General features: G+C 31.5%; 1 protein-coding gene across 1 annotated transcript; it reads right to left on the bottom strand.

The window, feature by feature from the left end:
• Positions 1-1,863: 1,863 nt before the first annotated feature.
• Positions 1,864-9,148, bottom strand: LOC121132602 (uncharacterized). Its single transcript, XM_071894159.1, has 6 exons — positions 8,922-9,148; positions 6,526-6,908; positions 5,066-5,353; positions 4,589-4,877; positions 2,431-2,647; positions 1,864-2,378 (listed from the first exon to the last, which is right to left on the bottom strand). Exons 1-6 carry the CDS (start codon positions 9,139-9,141, stop codon positions 2,027-2,029), a joined length of 1,749 nt encoding a protein of 582 aa, XP_071750260.1. The 5' UTR covers positions 9,142-9,148; the 3' UTR covers positions 1,864-2,026.
• Positions 9,149-25,223: the final 16,075 nt, after the last annotated feature.

The following is a 25,223-nucleotide window of genomic DNA, read 5'->3' as shown; positions in this document are numbered from 1 at the left end:
TGAAAAAGTAGTTCAGACTGATAGTCTTATAGCATGTATTAAAGAGACAATAAGGGAAAAAGGCGTCGTGTTTATCAATCAAGAATGTTTTTTTTTACCTCTAATTTTGTTTCGTGCAAAATTTAATAAATGTGCAATGAACTTCTCTTGCACAGTTCATTGTTTTCACGTATTTTGACTAAGACTCATCTAATATAATTTAATTGAAGTCAATGTTTCGGACATTATGGTTAAATTTAGAATAAACCAGAAACATAAAATATGAATTAAAGCAATAAATAATGGCTTCTGAATCAAAATAAGTCTCTAAAAAGTTATAAAAGTTGTTTTAAAACAAAATAAAAGTACCCATTATCTACGAGGATGGGTACTTTTATTTTATATTTTTTGATTGAGGTTACGTTCATCCTGAAAATAATTCATATACATAATTTTTGTTTACTTTTTATTTCGACCATCTTGGCTCTTCTTTCCCTTTTAGTCTTGGACAACTTAGCTCTGTGATCTGGATACACTATAACTTCTAAAATCAAGCAACCTATTTATTTTTACCATTAATGTTTTGATTCAATAAGTTAAATTACTTTATCGTCTATTTGTTAAAAATAAATATATAATTCGCTTAGACGTGAAATAAGCATTCAAATTGCGTGGTTCCTGGTTGCAACACTGGTAAAGCATATGATTGAAAGCTCAAATATGATAAAATAATAACCTCTTTTGTATAAATTTCCTACATAGAACATGAAAATTTTAAAAATCAGCTCTATCAATTTAATAGAAACCTTGTAAAAAATAGTACATATTTATTTTAGTAATATCTGATGAGTGTTAATACACAATTAACACTGTTGATTTATATAGATAGTAAATACGTTAATATCTCTAAAAAATTTGTCTGCTCTCTTCATTTAAACATGAAGGTATTGAAACAAAATCTAAATGGATATATGGAGTATTAAAAATACGTGTTTTAAGAAAAAAGGACATACCTTCTTTAGCATTAAAAAACAAAATAATTGAAAAGTAGTAAACGAAGGACTTGTATATTGTCAATCGCTGTGATGAGGCGATAATGGAATACTGAAAAAATTGAATTAAGAGAGAATAATTATGGAGAAAAGATGGCATTTCAAATTTGTCGGAGTTCAAACAAAAATTAGATATAGATTGTCTACCTACAAAAATAAGAGTAGATTAGGTAAAAGATGAAGTTTGTATTAAGCTTCAGAATCAAATATTAGCGGAAAAACATCATGTATTCAAAATATTACTTTGTCACGTACAATTGTATTACAAAACATCATTGATTGAAAAAAGATGTTCCTTCGAGGTTGTATATAAATAAATAGTAATAATAATAACAGCCTTTTTACATAGGGAATAAGACCACTTGTTGTAAAATGCTGATCACTAGAAAATCTGTTTACTCCAAGATATCTTAAATTTCTTTGATAGTATAGAACCTCTAAGAAATTAATGACCATTTATGGATTTTTGGTTACAAGTTAGAACTTGTATAAGTAAATTGTACTTGGTGCAATTTCTTTGTCTTAAAATGCATTATTTAACTAGAGCATTTGTCATTCTAATAAAGCAACTATTAATTAATGCTCTCATTTGATATTGCAAGTAATTGTGTAGAGTGTGTAGACAAGACTATATTAGGTGCGGTCATATATATTTATGCACATTGGATTCATAAAAATTATGTAAATGGATCATGAAATATCCACAAACAATATGTATAACATAACGATTCACATTCTTTATCATTCCAAGGATACTTCCTAATGCTATTCGTATGCTTAATCATTTCTCAGGATTATTTTAAAACATCGAACACTATTTAATACGCATTCATATTCTAAAGTTTAGTTTATTAAATACAGGACTAAGTTTTTTTAAATAACATAAATAGATGTTGAGCAACTTTCCTAGTATTGTGAATCAGAAAAATATACTCGTTTACTAGTGAGATTAATAGATATTAAAACTACAAAATCATAATGAAATCATTGCTCTATTACTTTTTGATTACTGGTTTTCTTTTTCTTATATAGATTATTACGAGTTCAATGAGGAGAACCACAAAGGTAAGTCCTATCCCAATGCATAAAAGGCAGAAAACTGAAGACATTTGATGAAGATTAAGAACCAAAAAAGAGGATTCTGGACTCATTTGAAAACTCTTGGTTTCATCCATTATCTCCTTATCCACAATTCCCTTGGAATTTAAAGCCAACAATCCAGGGCTGAAGAAGTAGGACAATGGAGATTTTTTTTTAAAGATATAGCTGTATTCGTAGTTTTTCTTCTCCAATAAATGATATCCTCCGTAAATATCCTTTCGATAATTTGATTCCCCAAGGAAGGACCTTTAATCATCAATAATTAGTACAAAGTTTTGATTTTTCCTTCTACACGTACCCTACAGATAGTATGTTATGAACAAATACCACGGAGGTCGTCTTTGCCCTTTGTAGTCCAGTAGATATGTTCTTTACAACATATTTCTCAAGATTAGCATATACTTCAGCTTTAAATTTGTCTAAATTATTATTTTGATCAATCTGGGTTAAATGAAAGTATTCGGATCCTTTCATAAAGATTATTTCCCAATTCGGGTCTTTCACCACATCTAGTACTATAAATAAATAAAAAATTGCGATCAACATTCTTTCATCTTGCAATAACTATATTTGCACAAACCCTCTTGAAAATTTCCAATCATAAATTCTAAGATACTTTCGAACAAGGGATTTAGCCATATATTACAAGAATTTATACACCTACCATGTCTGAGAAAATGGGGAAACACCAGGTGGTTACCCAACAGTCTATATAAAATAATAATTTACATTTATTGAACGCAGAGTCGCAGTACATGAATTTACAAAATAAAAAAGGAAGTAGAGATTTTTAAGTTCTGAATAAGAAAGTGCCAGCATTCACGGGTATAATTTTAGAAAAATAGTTATTTGAACACCAAGAACTAATATTTCATGAGGTCAAATTAAAAAAAAGATTAGTGAACTTAAGTGGAAATAGTCAAATGAATCGGATTAGTCCCTGTGTAAAAAAATAAATCCCCATTTTATTGTATAATAGAAAAAATAAACTCAAGTTTCCAGACCCAAGATTCTCAAATTAGGAAAACCTGTATTAATTGAATCGTTAGTCGAAAGTGTTATTTTTTCAAAAAAAGTTAATATTACTTATATTTGTGTTGTAAAAATAGATAAAAATTATTTTATCGTGCATATAGAAAAAATAGTAGATTGGGAGGGGTGAAATGTGTTTTCATTTGATTCATAAAAATAAATTGTCATTTGGGTCTCAAGTATAACTCAATAGGCTAAAAACTCGAGCAAGGTTAACTTTTCTCACGCTTCTATTTTACCAATGTAATTTTGGACAATTTTTTTTTTTCAAATATAGAAAGTGTAAACTATGTTTTAACCACGGGTTGGATACGGTTGTGTATTTTCAACCTGCAATTCCAGAAAGATCCGTAGGTGATTCCCTTATTAGTTATGTTTTGACACTGTAAACGTAATATTTATTAACAATAAAAAAATCCTCATTTGATTCATAGAAATGAATTGTGAATTGGCTCTCAAGTATAACTCAATTTTATTGAAAGTCAACCAAATCCAATCGTTTTTATACTTATTTTTCAAAATGGAATTCTATATTGATTTTTCCAAACTTTTTGTATGAGACAATCTTTTGGAAACTAACTTGAACGTAAGGGTTGAGGATGAGAGTTTCTCTTATTTTCGAGACAAGTAGTTATGCAAATAGCAGGGATAAAATTTTTTTAGAGAAAACATTAGGTCATAAAATATATATATAAGAGGTAATTTTGTCATGAAATATTTCAATCCTGAATATATACAATTCAGTTTTATTAACATATTTTATTGATGTATTAAAGACAATGTTTGTTTTTTGTTTTTAATTTGACATATAATAACAGAATGAAGTGTAAACTTATGAGTGAACAGTTTTATGTGCAATTTTGTAACTAGACTTTCTAAATCTCAAATAAACACTGAGAAATAAGACGGTTTTGTTTAGTACGTAAAGAAAGAAATAATTAAACTCTGAATGTTTCGTCCAATTTTCTATAATAGTTAACTATGATAAAATGTTACAGGGTGCATAAGGGTGGGTTGCAAAAATTAAAAGATATCGCTCTAAAAAAAGTCCACCTGCGAATCACAATTTTACATAAATTGTTCGGAGATAAACCAGAGACAATTCGAAAAGAAAAGTAGAAAAATCTATTGCTACCCCTCACTGAAATTTGGATGCCCTCCAAGCCTCTGTCGAACATTAGGGGACGGCTATCTCCGAGGCCTAGTTATTTTTTTTGTTATCAAAATTCCACGATTTTACCTCTCAAGTTGTACATAGTTATTGACTGCAAACTTATATCAACTCTAAGATAGATAAAATAAATATTTTGGATGCTGCCTGATAATTTTGTATCCATGTGAAAACAACTTATAGTCAGGATTTGACTCTGATAACACGTTGTTTATATCATAAAAGGTACATATGTATGAATATATGGCCGTACATGAATTGAAAGGAACATTGGCCTCCGTTGTAAAAAACATGGTGAGTGCTCCTCCGTAGTAAGCATTGACAATCACAAATAGAAAGGAAATAGAAAATATGAGAAGCCTATAACTTTTGGTTTGATGATAGTTGTTGTCGTAATATTGAAGCAAAATAACAATCCCGAGTATAGGGATAATGACACCCAAAATACTCATCCAGGAGACGATTGTGAAGGGTCGAAAGAGCAAGAAAGGATCTGCAGAATTTTTTAAATAGAAGAACCCAGCTGATGCACTTGGTGTACACTAAAAAGATAGAATAAATTAAAGGATAGCAGCATTTATTAACGAATTATAATTTGTTTGTTTTTTGTCAACGTGGGACTCTAATTTTTAGTAATTGCCACCGATATTTTGTCTAAATTACTGATCTTGTGGAGATTTGCAATCCAGTTTTAAAGGTGCTTACACTTCGTCTTCTAATAGAAATATACCTTCAAAAAATCCACGTAGTTCATTCGTAATTCATCTTGATAAAAGACAGGGGGTCCCAAATCATAGAGTTCATTGATTACATTACCCATCAGTCCATTCTCCTTTCCATCCTCCAAGGGTAACGTTCCCCACGTTAGACTTTTCTCCTTGTAACACTCCAGAGTAAAATTCATCATATCTGAAAGGGAATTAGATATGTCCATGGCCAGACCTGTGCATTTGCAGGGCAGAGATAAATTCAGCGGGCAATCCATTTGTATGAAGGGATACCACGGAAGTGTAACCATCTATTTATAAAAAAATTAATGAACAATACATTAAACAAAAGTTATAGTAGATCACTTCTGATTCACAAACATTATTAAATAAGCTATTTCAGATTGGATTTTGAACCAACATTTGCTACACGTAGATTAGTGGAAAAAAATTTCATATGCAATTAATTGAGATAATACTTGGAAAAAACTGAATTTGGTTATGTGATTTTTTTTTTTTTTTAATTAAAATGTATCTTCTTCAAGTCCAAATTTTACTATGGCCGAAGTTTAACCAAATTAATTGAAATTATAACAGTGTCAAACAAGTCTTGGATTATTCAACATTATTATTGATTTGATTTGAGGTTACCTCTACACGAGGCTGTATCCGGATTATAAAGTGGAAGAATATGAAAAACTATTTATGTGTTGTCGTTTGTATAGTGATAATGGATATACTTAGGAGTGTAGTATGAAAAGTTTCTAACCTCAACTTGAAGATGAAAGGACTCGTAAATAAAAGACAATCACATCTATAAAACATCTGTTGACAGTACCTCAAATTTAAGTTTCAGCCATTTTGCACCTGCAGTTTGTATGTAAAATTCCTTTGATTGAGTTGACTTTGTGGAAAAAATTCTCTAAAATTTTATTTTTATTTTTCAACATAGTCATCTCAAACAATTCTTACATAACAACTGCGTGTCCAAAATGGCTGAAACTTTATGGAGTAACTGTCAAAAGATCCTAGACACTCGTTGATGTGACTATCTTTTATTTAGGGGTTCACAAAAAATTAGATTTTTTTTTGACAAACACAAAATTATTTTCGAATGCTTCCGTCTTCACGTTGAAGTCGCAATCTTTTTAAATAATATTCATACCCGGCTTGGATGAAGAAGATTTTTTCCCTCTTGTGAACGCAAAACTTTTTGAGCATGAAAAAAATTAGCGGAGTATCTTTTTTTTTCTAATTGTTTATTTAATAATGATGAAATATGCAAACACCAATGGGCTCCATGAGCTAAATATCAAAACATACATAGCAAAGTATTACTATATGTATATCCGTCTTTACAAATAATGTACTTGTGGTTTCTATTAAATCTATATGTATGTTGACTTGAAAAATGATTTGATCTTACTCTTCTTTTCATCCGTTGCAATCTTTAATATTTATATAATTCACTTTTACAACTCACCCTTAAAGTTATCCCTCTAAGATTCCTGATTTCTTGTTTTAAGTGTACTCCATTTACGAGGACAGCTCTTTCAGCAACAGGAGATAAAAGTCGCCCCAGTTTATAGATTTCAATTACTCTTTCAGTCCCATCGATAAAATAGAAATGGCAAATTGAGGATAAGTTGGAAAATAATTCCTGGAGCTCCGGTAAGGAGATATCACTCGGCTCTAATGAGAGTAATACACAGCGGCGATTTGGATAAACTTTGAGTAAGCCATCAATGCGACTCAAATTGAGGGTATTTGAGCTTTGAAATATATAAAGGAAAAATTGATTGTCGGAGTAGTCAAGGTTTGGAGTCCCTCTTGAAACAGGGATTGATTTTTGAATGAAGGATTTCTCTATAAGTAATAAAAAAAAGAAAAAAAAGATGGATTAATAAATCTTAGAGTCAATGAAAAACATTTCCAAACACAAATTTAAATTACCCGTCGATGTTTTTAGGTAGGATTGTATATCCAAACCTGTTACTGTGCAAACTTGAACAGTGTTTTTTATTTTCTAAAACATGTATCATTATTTATCAATTCGAGAGAACATCTCAATATAAAGTTAGCACAACTACTTGTACACATGAAAGATGGAGAGTAACATACATATTTTATAAACCAATAGTCATAACCCGGCTGAGTATTGTACTTATTTACACTTGGTTCACATGATATTGCAAATAACAATTTCTGTTACAAAAATACCTCCTAGATAGTATGGACTCTATGCATATAATTAAAAAATGAACGTCGTTGTCAAATGAACAAGCAAAGTACGTCTGATATTCTACAGCAATTAGTTAGAGCCGAAATAAATAAATAACATTGGTTCATAAAATATGATCTGCCAGTATATAAAAATAAAAAAAAATAAAAAACTTATACGGTAATCATCCTAATTTGAAATAATACGGTTAACAGCTTTATAAAATAAAACTCATAATCAATTTGCAACTACAAAAAAACTTAAATTATACAACAACTACGAATTCAATGAAAAACAATAAGCATAAGTGAGTAAAATAATAAAGTTAAAAAAGAAGACTCTAGTGCATGTGCGAAGATTTTTTTGTACGTGCAAATTCCATAAGAAAAAGTACAATTCACTAATTTTTGGGAAAGGATATAATTAACAGTTGTAAATTAAAATATGTATCTACAACTATTTAAAAAAGAAAAACGTGCAAAAGCCACTCATAATTAATCTCTTGTTTTTGTTTAAATAAATAGTCCAAAAATATATGAAATTTTTAGGACTTGCAAAATTCTCCGACAAAAACATATTAGTATATGTGCATTACAGATCATTTTTTAATTAACATTTAACATTATCGTGTATAGTTAATGTGTTAAAAAGGTATGATACAAAATAATTGTGTTGTATAATCGATGTGTACATTATTTATGTGCGACAAAATGCGTGTGGGTAATATCATTGTAAGCAACACTATTTTCACCAACTTGGTTATGATTAATTTTATTGGAAGACAATATTATTGTGTGCTGTTTAACTGTAAATATTATACTAATAGGTCAAATGATACCACCCCAGATTATCTAGCATCATCGGCCGTTTGCTTTCATTATTAGTTAGTTATCGTTTTGCTAATTTGTAATTTTCAAATTCATTACAAAAAAAAAAATAACTACAAAGAATGTTAGAGGTGATGACATCTCATTTTCTGCACTCAGAAATTTTAATAAGGTGTGGTTAGTCCAGATTAGATATTTGAAATGCTGAGACAGTTTGTAATTTTTCTTTATGAAATAAAATGGTTACGATCATTTTTACTTCCTAAATTCATACAAATGCAAATATTGACATGACAGACTTAAAATAGCATAAAAGTTCAGTAATACCAACTCATTCAAATGGTATAACAGAATCCAATAGAGTTTTGAAATTCTATATTGTTTTCATTTACCTTCAAAATCTCATCACGGAGAAAAATGGAAAATAATGCAGATCCTGTTTTTATTGAATACTGTGTATATTCACAATATCTACTTATGCTAAAACAACCATTTGACAATATTTTGATCCATATTGCCAACTCTGGAACTGTTCAATGCAAGATCAATATTTTTTTATGGCGTATAATGATTACTCCGTGAGGCAGTTGTTATGGCCCATAAAGGACACATTGAAAATTAACATGCCATAAAAAAAGACAAAAATATCGTAACAGTTAAATTCAAAATCATACTTATATAAATCCCCTTTTAAATTCATAATCAGCTCCTTTACATAACACAAGTCTCAACTGATGAAAACATTAAAAAGGAGATCACATATTGGATTTTTTGATGAAAGTTGCAACCTCAACTTTATAATAAAAAATAAATAAAGAAATATGTGCATACCTATTTGCCGTACTATATCTTCCATTACAGCAGACTCCTCAAATATTTGAAGAGGATATAATCCATTTGAGAAGGAAAAAGTAGACAAAAAGTCAATTTTGTCTCTAAGAAACGAATCCTCCATCCCAGTACATTTCCTCATCAATATAATTACTACCAAGAGTGAGTAAACTCTATGTTCTAACATAGTTCCAATCGACAATACTTGACTGGTGCACATACCATTCACAAGTACTACTTTTATATTCAAAAAGAATTGTATAAAGCATAATTTTTAAAAAAGTACCACAAGACATTGGAGCTCTAATTAATTATTCCTTATTATAAAATGACCAATGTATTAGCGAGCAAATGGTTTATTATGATATCTGCCAGCATGGTTGTCGTGTCTCTAAGTTACTACAATTTTTATGGCATTCTGTCATACTTTTATACTCTCCGCGATTGCGATCATTTTTATATCTTTAAAAATTAATTGTTACATTTCCTTTCAAGTATGAATAAATTATGTCTGGACTATTATTTGTTTTCCTCCCCTTCTTAGTTACTTGAATATTTAATTGCTTTATTCTTATTGTTCTTTCGTTGTGTTAAGACGTGTGGTACTCCCTGTTATAAATATTGAATTCTTATTTGGTGTGTATTACTCCAATACAGATTGGATCTTCTCATCTTTTACACTGTCAAGACTCACTCTTTTACGTAAGCATTTTAATATTCTGGAGTGTGTCATCGTTGACGAGAAATTAGTGGAAATCCTACTCAGGTTCTAATAATTGTAGGACTTCTCTCTCTCTCTCTTTCCTTTAGCCTTACTTCGAAGGTAAATCCTGTTTATCCCTCCTCACTGAAATCAATACTCTGCTCGTTGTCTTTTTCTTTATATTATCTTGACCTCGTTCGTCATGGGCGAGCGCGGGAGGAAAAGTAGTTTATTATCAGTGTTGATAACAACACTGATGATAATCTTCATGATGATCTGTCTTCTCTATCTCCTAATAAACGTGATTCCTTTATGTCTCACATAAAACATATAATATAAGAATGCTACCATGGAGAGCACTTCTCTAGTTATCAGGGATATCTCTCAACTACGAGCTAAAATTGAAACACTCACTGACAATTTTTCTGCGTTAGAATCGTCTATCTCATCTTCAACTGAGAGACAAAATAAAATAAAAAATGAAATAATTAAACACCCTGCTGATCTCAAGGATCTATTGGTTTGCTCTATAGATTTGGGGAATAATAGGCGAAAAGTCATCCATCATATATGGTCTTTTTAAGGATTCCGAGGAGATTAAAAATCTTATGTTTGACAAATTTCAAATTCAGACAAATGATATTCAATTTGCTTTCAGAATCAAAAATAATAACTCTGATGTTGCTAATTAATCAGTCATTTCCGGTTTTTGTAATGAAAGTATTAAAAATATTTTGTTGAAGAATAAGTCGGATGAGATAAGTGTTTTCCCCCTCCTCACAAAAGCTCAAAGAGAATTGAACAACACCATAAAAGAAGACTTCCTTAAAAAAAACGAAGAGTCTCCTGGCATTTTTCAATTAATGAGAAGGTCAGGAATTTTCCACATCCCCCACCCCCCAAAAAAATAACCATATTTTATATAAAGGAGATGTATTTTTAATAAATTATAACTTTTAAAATGTATTACTCATGACTTCAAGCCTGCGACTGTATGTATAACAGAAACATGGCTTGATGATCATAGCAACGGTGAAAGTTTTTTGACTAATTACAACCTTATCTCCCGTGCAGATCGCCTAATGGGCTTGAAGGAAAGAGGAGGTGGTGTGGCGGTATTTTGCTCTGAAGATCTCAGCTGTTCTTCAGTTATTGAAATCTCTGAAGTAAAGTTCCAAATATTGATTAGGTATCTTGGATCCCCTTCTCGTCTACTGGTAGGTTGTATATAGAAGTCTTTCAAGATCTTTTCCTGGAACAAAAAGTCAATGAAGCTACTCACTCTCGGGGCAATATTTTGGATTTGGTGCTCTCCTCCTCCAATTCTACTGTTTACACAAAAGTGTTGAATGGTATTAATTTATCCGATCATTATCCAATCTTAATTTCCAGCACTAAAACTATTAAGTTATTTGTGTTTTTGTCTTTTATATTTCAATATTTGTATAAATGCATCACTTTTATTAAAAACGATCATTTTTATATGTTATAAAATAAGTCGACCTTTATAGGCTTTGTTTGTCGCCACTGGTCGAAATAAATAAATAAAAATAATGGAAAATAAACCAATTTCCTGTTTCAGTTAACTTTTTATAGGATTTTTTTTTCTAAATATAAGACAAATTATATTTACATATTACTTTTGTAGGGGTTCTTTTTTAAAATTAAAGTTCAAACTTTTAGCCCTCAAATGAGATATCTTTAATATTTTTGAATAAATTCGTCTTGAATCTATGAGCCTTGGAACAGAAAGTACTTATTTTCAACTAATAATATCAATTAGTTGAGCTACAAGCATGTCACAAACATTTCAAAAATAGTTTTAGATTTGTTTTGAAATATGTATTTTCAAATGATCTTGAACTTTAAAAATAGCCAAAAATAACAGGTTTGGTTTAGTATTTTGAAGCAATTCAAAAATGTTGAAAATATCCGATAAAAGAATATAATAATTATAAAATTTACGTATGGGAAGAAATGGGAACACTTCTATTTTCAGATAGAGATGAAGGGATGTCCCAAATGTGCAGGAAACATTTATTTATAAATTCTTAATTTTTTAACTCGTCAAGATAAGTTGTATGAGTCTATAGCCCGTCACTTATTTATGGTTTAGTATTAAACTAGTGTTGTGTCGGTCCTTACTTAGGACTGAAGGCTTAAATTCCGTCCAGCTCAGTATCAGTTGGGGCCGTTTAGAAATGCATTTCAGTGCTAAAACTTATTATATTTGGTCTTTAATGACGTCATTCAACTTTATTTCTTCTTTTTAAAACCCGTTCTAGTACTGACAGATTGAAAGACCTACGTTCTTAAGGACTGAGAGGTCTAGTAAGTTCCTAACAAGCATGATCATCTAGGTATTAGCTATATAATTTGTATGATAGATTGTAGGGACATGATCAATACAGTTTTTGAATATTATGAAATATCTGCATGGTAACAGGATATGGCCGCTTAGTAGAGTGATCCACTTAAAATCTTAACTCAGATGCCCATTAAATAAAGCATTCAGGGCCCGATATAGGTTATCAAACGAAAAACTTTGAGTCGTTTTATCACGTGTACAAGTCATGATAAATGAAGACTTTAATATTAAATATGGTTGAGATTCTGCTTAGCGTACACGGAATCATTATTCTCTAGCTACCGCCTCCAAATTAATTAAATAAAAAGAGTACATTTTTTTGCAGCACCATCTCAATTTTATTTAAATTTTGCGTATATCGGGTGGGACGAAGAAATACTTGCAGTATGTTTTGATAAATAAATCAAGATTTTTGTGAATAAGTGTAAAATTGTTCCGGTCAAATACTCAAAAAAACAAAAAACTAGTTCTTCCTAATTGTCTTATAAGCTGAGAAAATGCAATCTGAACGTGACCAACAAATTTCGGTACTCACACTTTTGAACACAAAAAGAAACCAATGGAGGAAGTTGTTACCCTAGGTTCAGACCAACTACCCGGACATGAACCTGGTATTGCAGCAGGAGGGTGAGGGTACCAAAGGGGGCTACATCATTGATTAGGTTAGCCAAGACATCATATTAGTTATTTTTATTTTACAGACATACCTTATTACAACATGTTGCTGAAATATATCATGATAAAATTCTAGATTGAAAGTGTAAAGTCTTTTTCGCCGTACCCAGTAGCTTAATATTGAATAGAAACTAAAAAATCTAATATTTTAGTCTTATTTATAGGGAGTTAAAGTTTCACCCTTGAAGCTACTACCCATGTTTTTAAACAGATATGTGTATCTTGTGTCTTTTATGATATCCATCTATTTTAACGTTATTGGTTAGATATTTTATAAATTTATTATTCTATATTATGTTTTTATACCAAAAAATGGCTTTTTGAACTTGAGCTCATGAGGTGAAAGCATAGTTTACTTTGTTGGTTGTTTTGGTTGTTTTTTTCCAATTTTTTATAAAAGGACAGTTAACATATATTAATTAATTACAAAAAAGTTTTAGTACTACAAGAACGGAATGTATAAAACTTTGGTACAATATTATCTTTTATTACTCTGCTGACTTAGGTTAAGATAAAAGTCCTATTGGTTTTTCTATGAATACATTTCCAGACCTGTGTCCTCCAGAATTATATTTTGTCTATTTAAAGGTTATTCAACGGACACATTAAATATAAAATTTGTCTTTTTTTTAAGGGGGTGGGAGGAAGATCTGAAGAAAAAGTCACCAATATAACAATAATGAATTAGAAGGAAATAATATGTGAATTCATAATTAGCAGGTGGAAAATTAAATGAATATCTTTCACAAAGTTTTTCCAATCACTCTCACCGATATTTTTATTGTCTGTATGTTTTTTTTTTTAAATAACCTCTTAAAAGGCAGTGTACTCAATTTTAAATAATTAATCAATTATAAAACAACAAAACACGTCAATTTTTTCATATTACAGCTACAAATACAAAGAAAAAGAAACACTGACCACAAAGAATGAAAATGTCTTTAAAAAAAAAAAAATTCAATTCACAAACTGGACTAAAAGTTAACGGATTATGAATATTTTACTCTCTAACCTTAACAAATGCTACTTGGGTTTTAAATGTTTAAATGTCAAGAAGAGGAGCTATTTCAAAGGGGAAAAACATATGGGAGACGACGTGAAGATTGTAAAGCTCAAGAACCGAAAGGGGTTGAGCTAATTGATTCAAATCAAGCATCAACTGTTTATTCAGAGAACAATCCATTTTCCTTCACACCGGCTATGCAGGTATCTAATGGTACTAATGAAAGTATCTCAGATGGAAATAGTTAGTTTAGTTTTGAACTCCTTTGAACCAAACTCAACTTCGAACACTCCATGTATTCATAAGCCTAATAAACCTCTTCTGAGCGACAAAGTTGTGGAACTCAGGCGTACTGGGTCCCTATCACTTACCAAACGCAACAGAAATGAATTGTACTCTAATTGCCAAACGTCGAACGAGATGAAGAAACCCAAAAATGTATCTGACTAATAAAATCCACCACAAAATAACTGACTTATTTCCTCCGAAAATCTCTAATGATCTAAAGGCCAATATGGGACTCTCTAATATTTTGTCGTTGAATATAAGGGGAGGTGGGGATAGACGAGTTAGACATGGTCTTATGAAACACTTATTGAATTTCAAACCCGATATCTTATGGCTGTAAGATCTTGGGACTCAGGTGTCCTCATCCTGCTCGAGAAATTATCTCCTGTGGCTGCCATTTTTATTTCATAATTTCTTTTCTGGTTCAGATAAGAGAGGAGTGCTAACTTTCGTTTCCAAACGAGTTCCAAAGCCAATATTTGCAAAACAATATACAATCGACCGTCATTGGCATTAGATTATTGTTCTCGTATCTAGCTTTACTTTTTCAGTCATCAATGCGTATGGCCAAATTCCAAGTCGTTTATTTGTTTTCAATCTATTATTGATTCTCAAACTACTGACAATTGTCCAATGCTTTTGATTGGAGATTAAAATGTAGATCTGGATAATCTTATACAAATGCTGCAATATTGTGGGAACTTATAAAAAAGTTTAATTTAGTGGATTTGACGAAAAGTTCAGTCCAAAGAATAATATTTCCTCGAGTGGTGGGTATAAATCTTCAAGAATCTATTTAGCCTTAATATCGTCTATTTTTGTTGGGCAGGTTAAAAATATTTCAAATAGACCATATCCTTGGACCAATCACAAAATTATTAAAGTAACTCTTCGTTTTATTCCCTGCAGTCATCAATTTAAATTGGCAAAATGGATGATATTAAGGGAATTTAATTTCGAAAAGTTTTTAAAATCCAATCTTTAAAAGGTCTTAGTTTTCTGCCTTCTCGATGTGTTTATCAATTATTGTCTCATATTGCTGTTAAAATAGTGCAAAAATTTGTTAAATTGCACAAAAAGAAAGCAAATAGGTTCCAAAGAGTCTTCAAAAAGTTTTAAATGGATCTTCTATTTTTTTTTTAAATACACTACAGATTTGGTGAATTAATACAGAATCTTGGATATTGCTGAAACTGAACAGAGATGAAAATTATATCGTGAAACCGATCCCATTCTTAGAAGCAAATATTTTCCTCGCATCCATAATCATACAGCCACTACAATACAAAAAATTATTGTTAACAACAGAACAATCGATGAGCCTTCTGAAGTATTGCAATATTTCCATAAAAGGTTCTCGGAGATTTTAGGCGGAGAGAGACTCAATTTCCCGAAGAAAAGGAAACCCTCAAAGGTTGAAGTATTAACCAAGGCTAACATCGTAAATTGTATAAAGAATGATTTCAAGGTTTCCAAAGCATCGGGTCCAGATGGCCTTTGTGGGTAAATATTCTCTCTCGCGCCTGAAAAATTGTGCCATACCTTTTAAAAGTAAGAAAATCCATGGAGAAGCGTCGAAAAATGCCCCTTTCTCTTACAAAAAGAAAGAAAGCTCTTATACCTAAAAAGGGTGATGGCACTGATTTCAATCACTGGAGGCCCATCCCAGTTTTAAATTAGCTAAGCAAATTGAACCCATTTTAAACCAAAACATTAAAGATGAACAAAAAGGTTTCCTGAGAAATAGAAAAATTACGGATATTTCACGAAATATTGCTACAGCAATTGAATCTCTTAATAGGAGTGGCAAGTTTGATGCATTGATTGCAATTGATTTTTGCAAAACATTTGACTTTGTACGCCACTTCTTATGAGATCTGTTAAAAGGTTACTTCCCAAAGTTTTTTTAATCCTATCAGAGCTTTACTCGCTAACAGCTCTCCTATAATTTCGTTGGATGAACCCATTTTATTACGAAATAGCTGTAGACAAGGATGTCCCTTGCTTCTTATATCTGCCATCTATGAACTAACAAGGACCATTTCGAAAAAGTATTTGGGATTTGGTATCTCTTTTTATAGGAATCCACATCTAATTGGCCTATAAGCTGATGATGTAATGTTAATGATTGAAGCCAATTCAAAAATTCAACTTCAGTATAGGATCAAAGTTCTTTTAACTTTTTTAAACAAATTTAAGTTCAACTCTGGATTAGAAATGAATCTAACGAAAACCACCATCCTTCTCCTTGGATCTTGGAAGCCGGATCTACAATAATCGAAGATTGTAGAGTTGTACCCAAGGTGAACATCTTATGTATCGAACGGACAACCAAGGGGTATTTGTGCACTATTAAATATAATGGTCAACACACAGATCCAAAAATGGCGTCATTTATCTCTACGCATTGATTTATACAATTTGATAATTATTCCTCTTGTATTATTCAGAGGTACCTCCATTCGTTCTCTAGCAGAATCTGCAATGATTCAAGAAGATGCATGGTTTAAGGGTCTCTTCCATAAAAATTATATTCCTGCTTTAAAGCGTCCAAAGTATAAATTAGGCGGTGGGCTCTGCCTTTTATCTAGTGTTATTTCAAAATGGTACAAAAAGGTTGTGGAGGAATTACCTTTATACCTGTTGAGAGACTGAAGGGTGAATTTCACCTCTACTAAATATTATGAATGGATCCAAATGGGAACACCCTTAACTAATCGGTATTTGGAAGTTTTTTTGTCACTTCTAGCGTCTATTCAGAGAACATTATGGAAAGGAAGACCTACTTATCATTCAGATTCAACAATTGATATAATTCACGAAAATAGGACTCAAACGCTTTTGGTTAATAAGTTAGGGCAACTGGTTTTAGTGGAGAAGCCTGCTGTCTTCTATCATAAAATTTTAAGTTATCATGACTTAAGCCAGGAATCTATCTTTTGGGGTGGGAGATTCCGTCTTCCTCTTGAGAAGTCTCTTAAATATATTTTACTCCTTCGAAACCATGGTTTTTAAAAATGAGCTTTTGCCAAAATTACTCGGTGGAAGGGAAGTTTGTTTCAGAATATATGGTACTACTCGATCTTCCTCCTTCATGGGAACCAAGAGTTCACCGATCAATTTCTAGAATTTCAGACGGGACCAAATTTACGGCACAATTTCAAATTTCTACTGACAATATCAAATTTTATTATCCGTGCAAAGTTTGCCGTTTTATGTTCAACTCTACTCTACACGCTTGTGCTGATTGTCCAGTTTAGAGATTAGTCAAATATTTTATCCAATGCAACATTTGTGTTACAGAAGATATTTCTTCTAACTTAATAAAGGCAAATATATTATTTGGCGCTTATAAGAGAAATAAAAATACTTCTCCTGGTCACAAAGCCATGGAGTTTGCTTTATTAAATATTAAATAATTGATTTCTAAACAATGAAGTATTCACTCGCCATTACATGTGGAAGAATTGACAGCTATAATGATGAGCGCAGCTGCTCGATATTCAGCACTTTCTATCAAAGAGCACCAATCTATCTATAGGAGAATCCAGTAGGAAGTAAATGGATAATATAATTTAAAAATTTGATTATACTCTATAAGTCACATTAAAAAACGGTCAATTGGCGCTAGGTACTAAATATCCTCCTGGTATATTCCACAACTTGTGGGAGAAAAGTTAATTAGAGTCTTGGATAAAGGTTTCCCTTGCCAATTATAATAATTTGGTAGTGGGCTATGGAACTAGACCGGACCATATTGACATATGTGTTTGTACTTTAAAAACCTATTTTTGAAACGTTCTTTATTACTAAGAAAATATGAATTAAACCAGAAAAATTCTTTCCTATGCAGAAGAAACTCTGACAAAGACGAAACTTTTACAATGACTAATATCTGCCAAAAATCAGGACAAAACTCTGACGAAGACGAGACGAAAACGAAATAGAATGTACCTATGAGGAAGACAATATTATGACGACGACAAAAACTGACAATATGATGAAGAAGACTAATGACTAACGAAGACTATTGGCTGACAAAAAGGAGACGAAACAAGACGAAACCAAAAATAGCTGACAATGTTAACACAGCTTATATATTGCCATATATTATTATATTCTTATAGACAATGTCATGTTTCCCAATGGGTCACGAGCAAATTAAAAATGATATATTGTCCGGAGGTGTTGTTATACACTCTCTCTTGTGTTACCAGTGCAAGTTCTAAATGACCTACCTTGTTGTTTAAAAAATAACACATACGTGGAAGAGTTTTGAGAGTTCCCTCTTTGTGAGAAACATATTTACATGTTAGATTTTATTATATAATATTATCCTTGAAGGAGTTTTATTATTTTGCGAAAAAGAGAGCGCCACTAGACTGATCATTTTGAATAGTACGTGTGATATGTTAAAAATATAATTTTGCAGTGGTTGACACCGTGGAGTTCCAGGCCCCTTCCCCTAATATTAATTGTGCATGGGTCCAAATATATTTCGTTTCTTTCATATCTATATTCCTAAAAATAAAGCATTTTATACATTTTTAAAAATATAATTAAATATGCTCTATAATTATAGAGCTTTGGATCAGAAGAACTTTTTGGAAGCTTTATATAATCACACATATAAACTAACCTATTCTGTTTTGTCATTTTTATTCCAATATTAAAGCCTTTTATGTTCCTAGGAAATTAATTAATTATTGATAAATAATGTACCATCATCACCTAGAGCTATGTATGGTCGAATAACAAAATCATTCCATAAACGTACAATGTACATTTATACTACGTTGTAGTACTTTTCAATAAATATTTATGAGGTATATTTGACTTTTACTGGGTTTATTTATGTTATTATCTTAAAATTGCAACAACTACACACACCTATTTGTATTAACATACTCACGCTATCATGTAAAAAAATTATAAAATATCAAATAATTCAACTTTTGTTCAATATAATGATACATGATAAATTATTTTTCCTCCATTTTAAATTCTTTATGTGTAAGTCCAAAATGAGTATATTGGTATCTTATATCTTAAAATATATACAAAGAACACAGCATCCCAAACACAGAAGGAAATCTCAAATTACTTCAAGCCATCTTTCCATCCTGTTCAACAAAAGAATAAAAAAACAGAACTACATTCAAGTTTATATGTTCCGACATTAAATGGAATTTGATATATTTGCTCTGCTTTAAAAATCTTTCGGTTTTTTTAATACTTGGTACTCCTCAAACTGGAGTTGGGGACTTAGACTCCAGTACATATCTTTAAGAATTGCAACTCAATTTGATCTAACAATATTTTGAAAAATATTTTATTTTCTGAGGACTTGATCTGGACCAAATAAAAATATCCAAGGACTTGGACTTGTAGGCAAAGACTCGACTCGGACTTGCAGTACGAGTCATATTCCCACTTCTCCCTCAAGTGGATTTTCATTCAATTTTTAATCCACTCTTTAATTTTGTTTGTCATTCAAATGATTGGGCTGTGTAAAAAATAACCAGGGTTTACTTTGACCGTTACTCAACCTCTACTGCAGAATCATAATCCCCCCGCCACACACTTTATTAGACTATGTGTAATAGTTATATGATAAAAGTTTATGGTCGTGTTACTCTGACGTCATCGTTATTTAGTATGACTCTCTACCCACCACCTGTAAATAAGACAATCTAGCGCCGCTTCCTAATAGTACGACCGACAATCGAGATATATATAACATAAAAAATCTAATATTATTACTAAGATATTAAAAAGAAAAATAAATTTATACTATAACAGCTCACATAAAACAACGCCTCAATGTCTTAGGATAAGAACCTTTTTCAGTTTTAGCATACCCATTTTTATGGAGTTGGGAGCCTGAAAAGTGAATATTCTCTTACTAAGCTGTTATCATTCTTATTTTATTCCTGAGCAGTGCCTTTTCTACTATATATAAGGTATCATTGATATAAACGAAACCGGATTGAACATTTACTCATAAAAGAGTATCCCTTCTGATTTGTTATAGGGTTATAATTGTAAGTCCTTGGTGGACTCAGAAGAAATTGAGGATACCTATTCAGAAAGGAAGGAGTATAACGGAGTATAAAATGCACGGGGTGAGAATAAAAGTAAAAGTTTTGAACTATAAAATTAAGTCAAACAACTTCAATCTCCTTGCAATCAGTACCCCTCTTGATACTGTAGAAAATGTAACATATAATTGACCATGTAAAAATACTGATTTTGGTAAATATAAAGCAATTTTTCAAATGTTAAACCTTTTGATTTATTTATTGTCATTGCTAACTTCTTCAAACATAATGAAGATTGAAGATACATACTAAGATTAACTTGCTAGCAAAAATCAAACATGCCCTCCAGAGCTTTATAAGTCCACCTACCTAATCTGGTTTGAGGCTTATCGAAGAATTTAGGAAGAGATGGGGGATCAACAAATGTGCCAAGGTCATTTTAAAATGTATTCAATGCCCCCTGATTTCCCATTACACATGGTGGGTAAATTATACTTATTTTCAGACTTTGGTTTTTGAAATTTAAAAAGTTAAGCGTGATAATTAGCTTAAGCTTGAGGTTTCCCAAGTCTTTGAACTTATGCTTGCGTAAGATTTGGAGATCTACATCAATTTACTACATAAAAATATAAAAACTGTATCTCATTTGGGAAAATTCGTTTACAAAGATAAAGATTTATCTTCTAACAGTACAACCTCCCAGGAAAGAGCTGTCTCTGATGGATCCAATATCTGATTTTTCTTAGTGTGGTTACCTACATGAAAGGCAAACTTATCAACTGAAAGAGCAGACAGTCGCCCATTTGGCATGGAAAAAAAAATCTTGTATATCTTGAGACATAAATTCAACCGTTTACTTTTTCAATCTTTAAAATTATTCTGTCTCACGAATTTTTTGATGTTACCTTATAAGAGGTAGAAACAGATTAAATAAAACAAATTTATGTAAATCAGCGGGAAATTCTAGCGATTGTAACTCTCTTATAATAACGTGCTCCTGCTCGTTATTTAAAACAATGACCGAGCTCCCGTTCCTGTTTAGTGTCGCTCAATAATGCTTTGAGTATAAGTTTAGAAAACTTATTATTTTGTTTATTCATCAAAAATAATCAATTATGAAATAGCTATGACGTATCCAGTGAGATTAGGTAATCGACAGATGACAAAAATATACATAGAGTATTTTTGTGCTGGCGAGGTAATGACGTGATGGAAATACTGCATTAACACCTTCGTTAATATTAGCTGCCTGTTATATGATTTTTGAGAAAGAAAATGAATTACTGCATTAATGAGGAAAACTTTCTACATTTAAAATAGCTTCATTCGTGGAGGGAAAATATCAAAATTATATTTAAATATAAACTTATTTTATTACACATTTTGAAGCAATTTTTTTACCTAATATAGATAATAATACTTACTTCAGAGGGATTGATGCTCATCGGTAGTATTTTGGTCATGTTAAAAAAAAAATCAAAATGATAACCCAAATAGTTTGAAAATATGTTTTGAAAGAGAGAAGCTTATCTGCTATGACATCAAACAGCTGTGACAAGGGGGAAAGGAAAGGAACAAGGGTATAGACATTGGGTACGTTAGTATTGCACTTTTTCCGCTTCAGCTGACAAAAAACAAACCAAAAAAAAACACCTTACCCAAACTTCCACCATCCAATCATCAGAGTTTGAAAGTGTTGTTGCAGCAAATCTATCATTTCAGACTAGTACCCTTTATACATTCTAGCTAGCATTATTGCAAGTATGCTCTCGTATGATTTTTACTTAGTCGGTGTGCACTCATAGTGCAACTGAGAATAAGTTTCTAAGTAGGGACTCAAGCGGTCTTCTTTTCTCAACTCAGTGCATAGCAGGCATTTGCTCTGAGCTTGTATAACAATTGTGTTTTTCTATGCTGAAGTGAAGACCTATTTTTGAAGGTGCTTCAATAAATATCTACATTTTGTTCAACGAAACATAGTCGTCCTTATTTAATAAAGTATACTCTTTTTGATATCGTTATTTTAAGGTTACTATATAAACATAAAAGTGTGTCGAGGTCTGGGTCCATTTCTATACAGTCCACTTCATTCTAAACGTGTGATAGGAAGAAAGCCCTAATTGGCTGTAAGGTGCCAGGATGCCACTTTGACTGTCTGACTTTGGCCTTGCTCTACTTTGATCAGATTACTATATCAAAATTGTCTAGTGTATAAGATATTGACTTTTTATTCATGGACTGTTACAGGAAATAGGAGTTATAAATGTAATTTATTTTCATAAATGTATCACGGAAAGCGAAAAACGCATTTTAACAGAGTTGGTGATTTGATCTATCTGTCAGAAGGAAATTTAGAATGACGACTTTTAGGATCACTGCCTGAACTGGCATCTAAACAGTCGGTTTCAGCTGAACAGAAAGTTGCTGCAGGCATATAAATTAATGGCAACTCTAGCGGGCGGGTTTTTCCTGGAACAAGACTTCCTAATCTCGATATCGGGCCTATCTTCTCTCCCGATCAGCTCTCTATACTCAATAAAAAGAATATTCCCTCTGCAGAGGACTATAAAATTCTAATCTATAGTCTTCTTCTATTACCTCAGGATTAGAAGAGGTTTCCTTGCCCACAATGATCTTGGTTTAAGAAGAAACATGGGAACGGAGAATCACATATTCTTTTTATTTTTAAATCCTTTAATGTGGGACATTTACTTGGCAAATCTGCAGGATTAAGAATACGTGGACAATTCGGATAAATGAATCTCGAACGTTGTCAAGTGTTTTTACTATTCCTCGTTGTTCCAAGATTTTTTTTGTGTCCTTTACCACTTTGAACTCTCTGAAGATTGATAAACGAGTCTGTAAAGTACAATATATCTTTATTTGTGATATTTCCCTTAAAGGTTTCTTGGAAATAAAGTCCGTCTCAGAGTCCCATAAGTAGGGTAACTAGTTCTGCCCATACAATTGTTAATACATCCACAATATGTGCTCCTTTACGTAGATTTTTTGGCATTATTGAGGTTTAAGAGAGTGCTAGTTGTGATGTGAACTTACTCTTTCCTGTTTTTACACTGTATATGCAGAAACTACCATTTATTTTTTACTTGCGTCGTCAAAGATAGAAAGAAATTCAAACAGACCCCCAGTTCATACTAGAAACGATAGTTCTTTTAATTTGGGAATTTTAATGATCCAATCTTTAAAGACTCGTACAGTATCTTGAGCGATATGATCGGGGATAAGTTTCCAATATTTTCTTTTATGGTTTTGGTTAATATGTTCTCATCCGATAAGTCTTATTGTGCCATATCATAGGTAGAATTTGTTTGAATTTCATTATAAACGGTGATGCTTATCCTTGTATATCAAATACTTGACTTGCAAGTGATACTATATCTCTACGAGTGATCTTTTTTGCATTTGAGTCAAATTGGTTTGATTTTAAATCAAGATCAAATTTATATATGTTTGATTTTGGATCCAATTTAAGACACAACATGGCAATTATTTCTGAGGAATATGTTTTATCTTTATCAATGGGGTTTAATATGACTTGACTATTAGCTGTAATTTGGGACCTTGAAATCTACCACTTTCAGGATGTCTTTTATTAATTTAAAGTTTGTTTTTCAGTATCATCATATATATAAGTTTTTGTCAAGATAATATCAAATGTTTTTGGATAGTCTTTTAATCATCGTTTTACAGTAGTTGGGAGGCAATAACTTAGCATTTATGGGATACATACACATCGAAATGGAAGTCAGGTAAACCGATACATCTAAAGAGGATTTTTATCAGAATTGCTTCAGATCAATCTCAACAATCCATATTTAATTCCCAGGCTTGTATCCTTTCAATCGTTCATCTTGTAAAAACTTTCTGTTCGCCGTTCATTCGTTCATTTTTCTGTTTCATCTTTCATTTTCAAATTTTTATTTATTCATTTAATATTTATCTAGTATAAAAAGTCGAACCTAAAAAAATACTACGTAATATTTAAAGACCTTTTTGTTTTGTAATACATTCAAATGAGCCTCAAGGGCATAGCTTAGTAAATTCAAAACAGGCCATCCGAAGGATCCTAAAAATGATACTCTCAATTTTTATAAAAGGGTGTCCCATTTCTTTAAATTGTTGGAATCTGGTTGAGGGCCAAATTTATTTGGATGGGCCCTATTCGATTGCATGGTTGATCACAATACCATATAAATGGAATTTAAATACAAGAAGCAAAAACTTGGGAGAAGCGTCAAACGTCGTCCATTTGCCTTTTTTTATTTTTCCACTGGCTTTGCCTAAGGCCCGAAAATGAGGAACTAAATCTAACTAACACGAAGATGGTAGTCTCCACGCACTCAACCCGCTTCACCCCTTAATATAAATCTACTCTTTTATTTATTTGATAATCTTACTTTTATCTTATTTTACATATGGAATTTCAATGTGTTAATCTCCACGAGGATGTTGCCAGTCCTCGTGTCTATCATATATTTATATAGAATATATTACTCCTTTGGTTGTATCTTAAGCCAGCCTCATTCTTTCTTCTCGGTGTTCTTATCTTCCTGCCCCTGGCCTGTCGACGAGTTTAGTAAAGAACACACAAACGATAAAGCTACAAAATCTACTATAATTACACACACAAACGATAAAGCTACAAAATCTACTATAATTACACACACAAACGATAAAGCTACAAAATCTACTATAATTACACACTCAAAGACTCGCAACTATGATTTACAGTTAAATACAAAATATTTGAACCTGATAATTCAATAATAAATCCTCCATGTCTTGCGAGGCCCATTCATCAAGCTGTGTATGCTAACTTGGATTCGAGTTCACGCTGAAAATCTATGTGTAAGTCTAAATTATATATAATACATTTCCCAAAAGTAGAGCAAATAAAGTGGGAATGTTACAAAATGCCAATTTATGGTGAGAAAAAAACTTGTTGGAGGAATTCACGGAAGTATGGAAGTGTTTTTGGGATCCTACTAGAAATGCATTAATTACTGAAGTAATGAGGGGAAGTCTAATGCATGTCTTCTATATTTAATGTGGATAAATTCTTAATATTTTACAAAATTTAAATTATTTTCAAATCTATTTTTTCATTTAATTCCACCATATAAGTCATCTCAAGATAACCTTCAAAAGTACAAATTAAAATCAAACAAAAGTTATAATGGACTTTGAAGAGTTGCGTGTTTAT

This window comes from Lepeophtheirus salmonis, chromosome 2 (genome assembly GCF_016086655.4).
Source record: "Lepeophtheirus salmonis chromosome 2, UVic_Lsal_1.4, whole genome shotgun sequence".
NCBI classification, from domain to species: Eukaryota; Metazoa; Arthropoda; class Copepoda; order Siphonostomatoida; family Caligidae; genus Lepeophtheirus; species Lepeophtheirus salmonis.
This window is presented reverse-complemented; position numbering and strand designations above follow the sequence as displayed.

Excerpts from the sequence above, each read along its gene's own strand:
- LOC121132602 (XM_071894159.1), bottom strand. The coding sequence starts at position 9,141 with ATGTGCACCAGTCAAGTATTGTCGATTGGAACTATGTTAGAACATAGA. Across the intron at positions 5,354-6,525 it reads TTAGAGGGATAACTTTAAGG|ATGGTTACACTTCCGTGGTA; the intron begins GTGAGTTGTAAA and ends TTTTATAAATAG. Across the intron at positions 2,379-2,430 it reads CATAACATACTATCTGTAGG|GTCCTTCCTTGGGGAATCAA; the intron begins GTACGTGTAGAA and ends TGATGATTAAAG.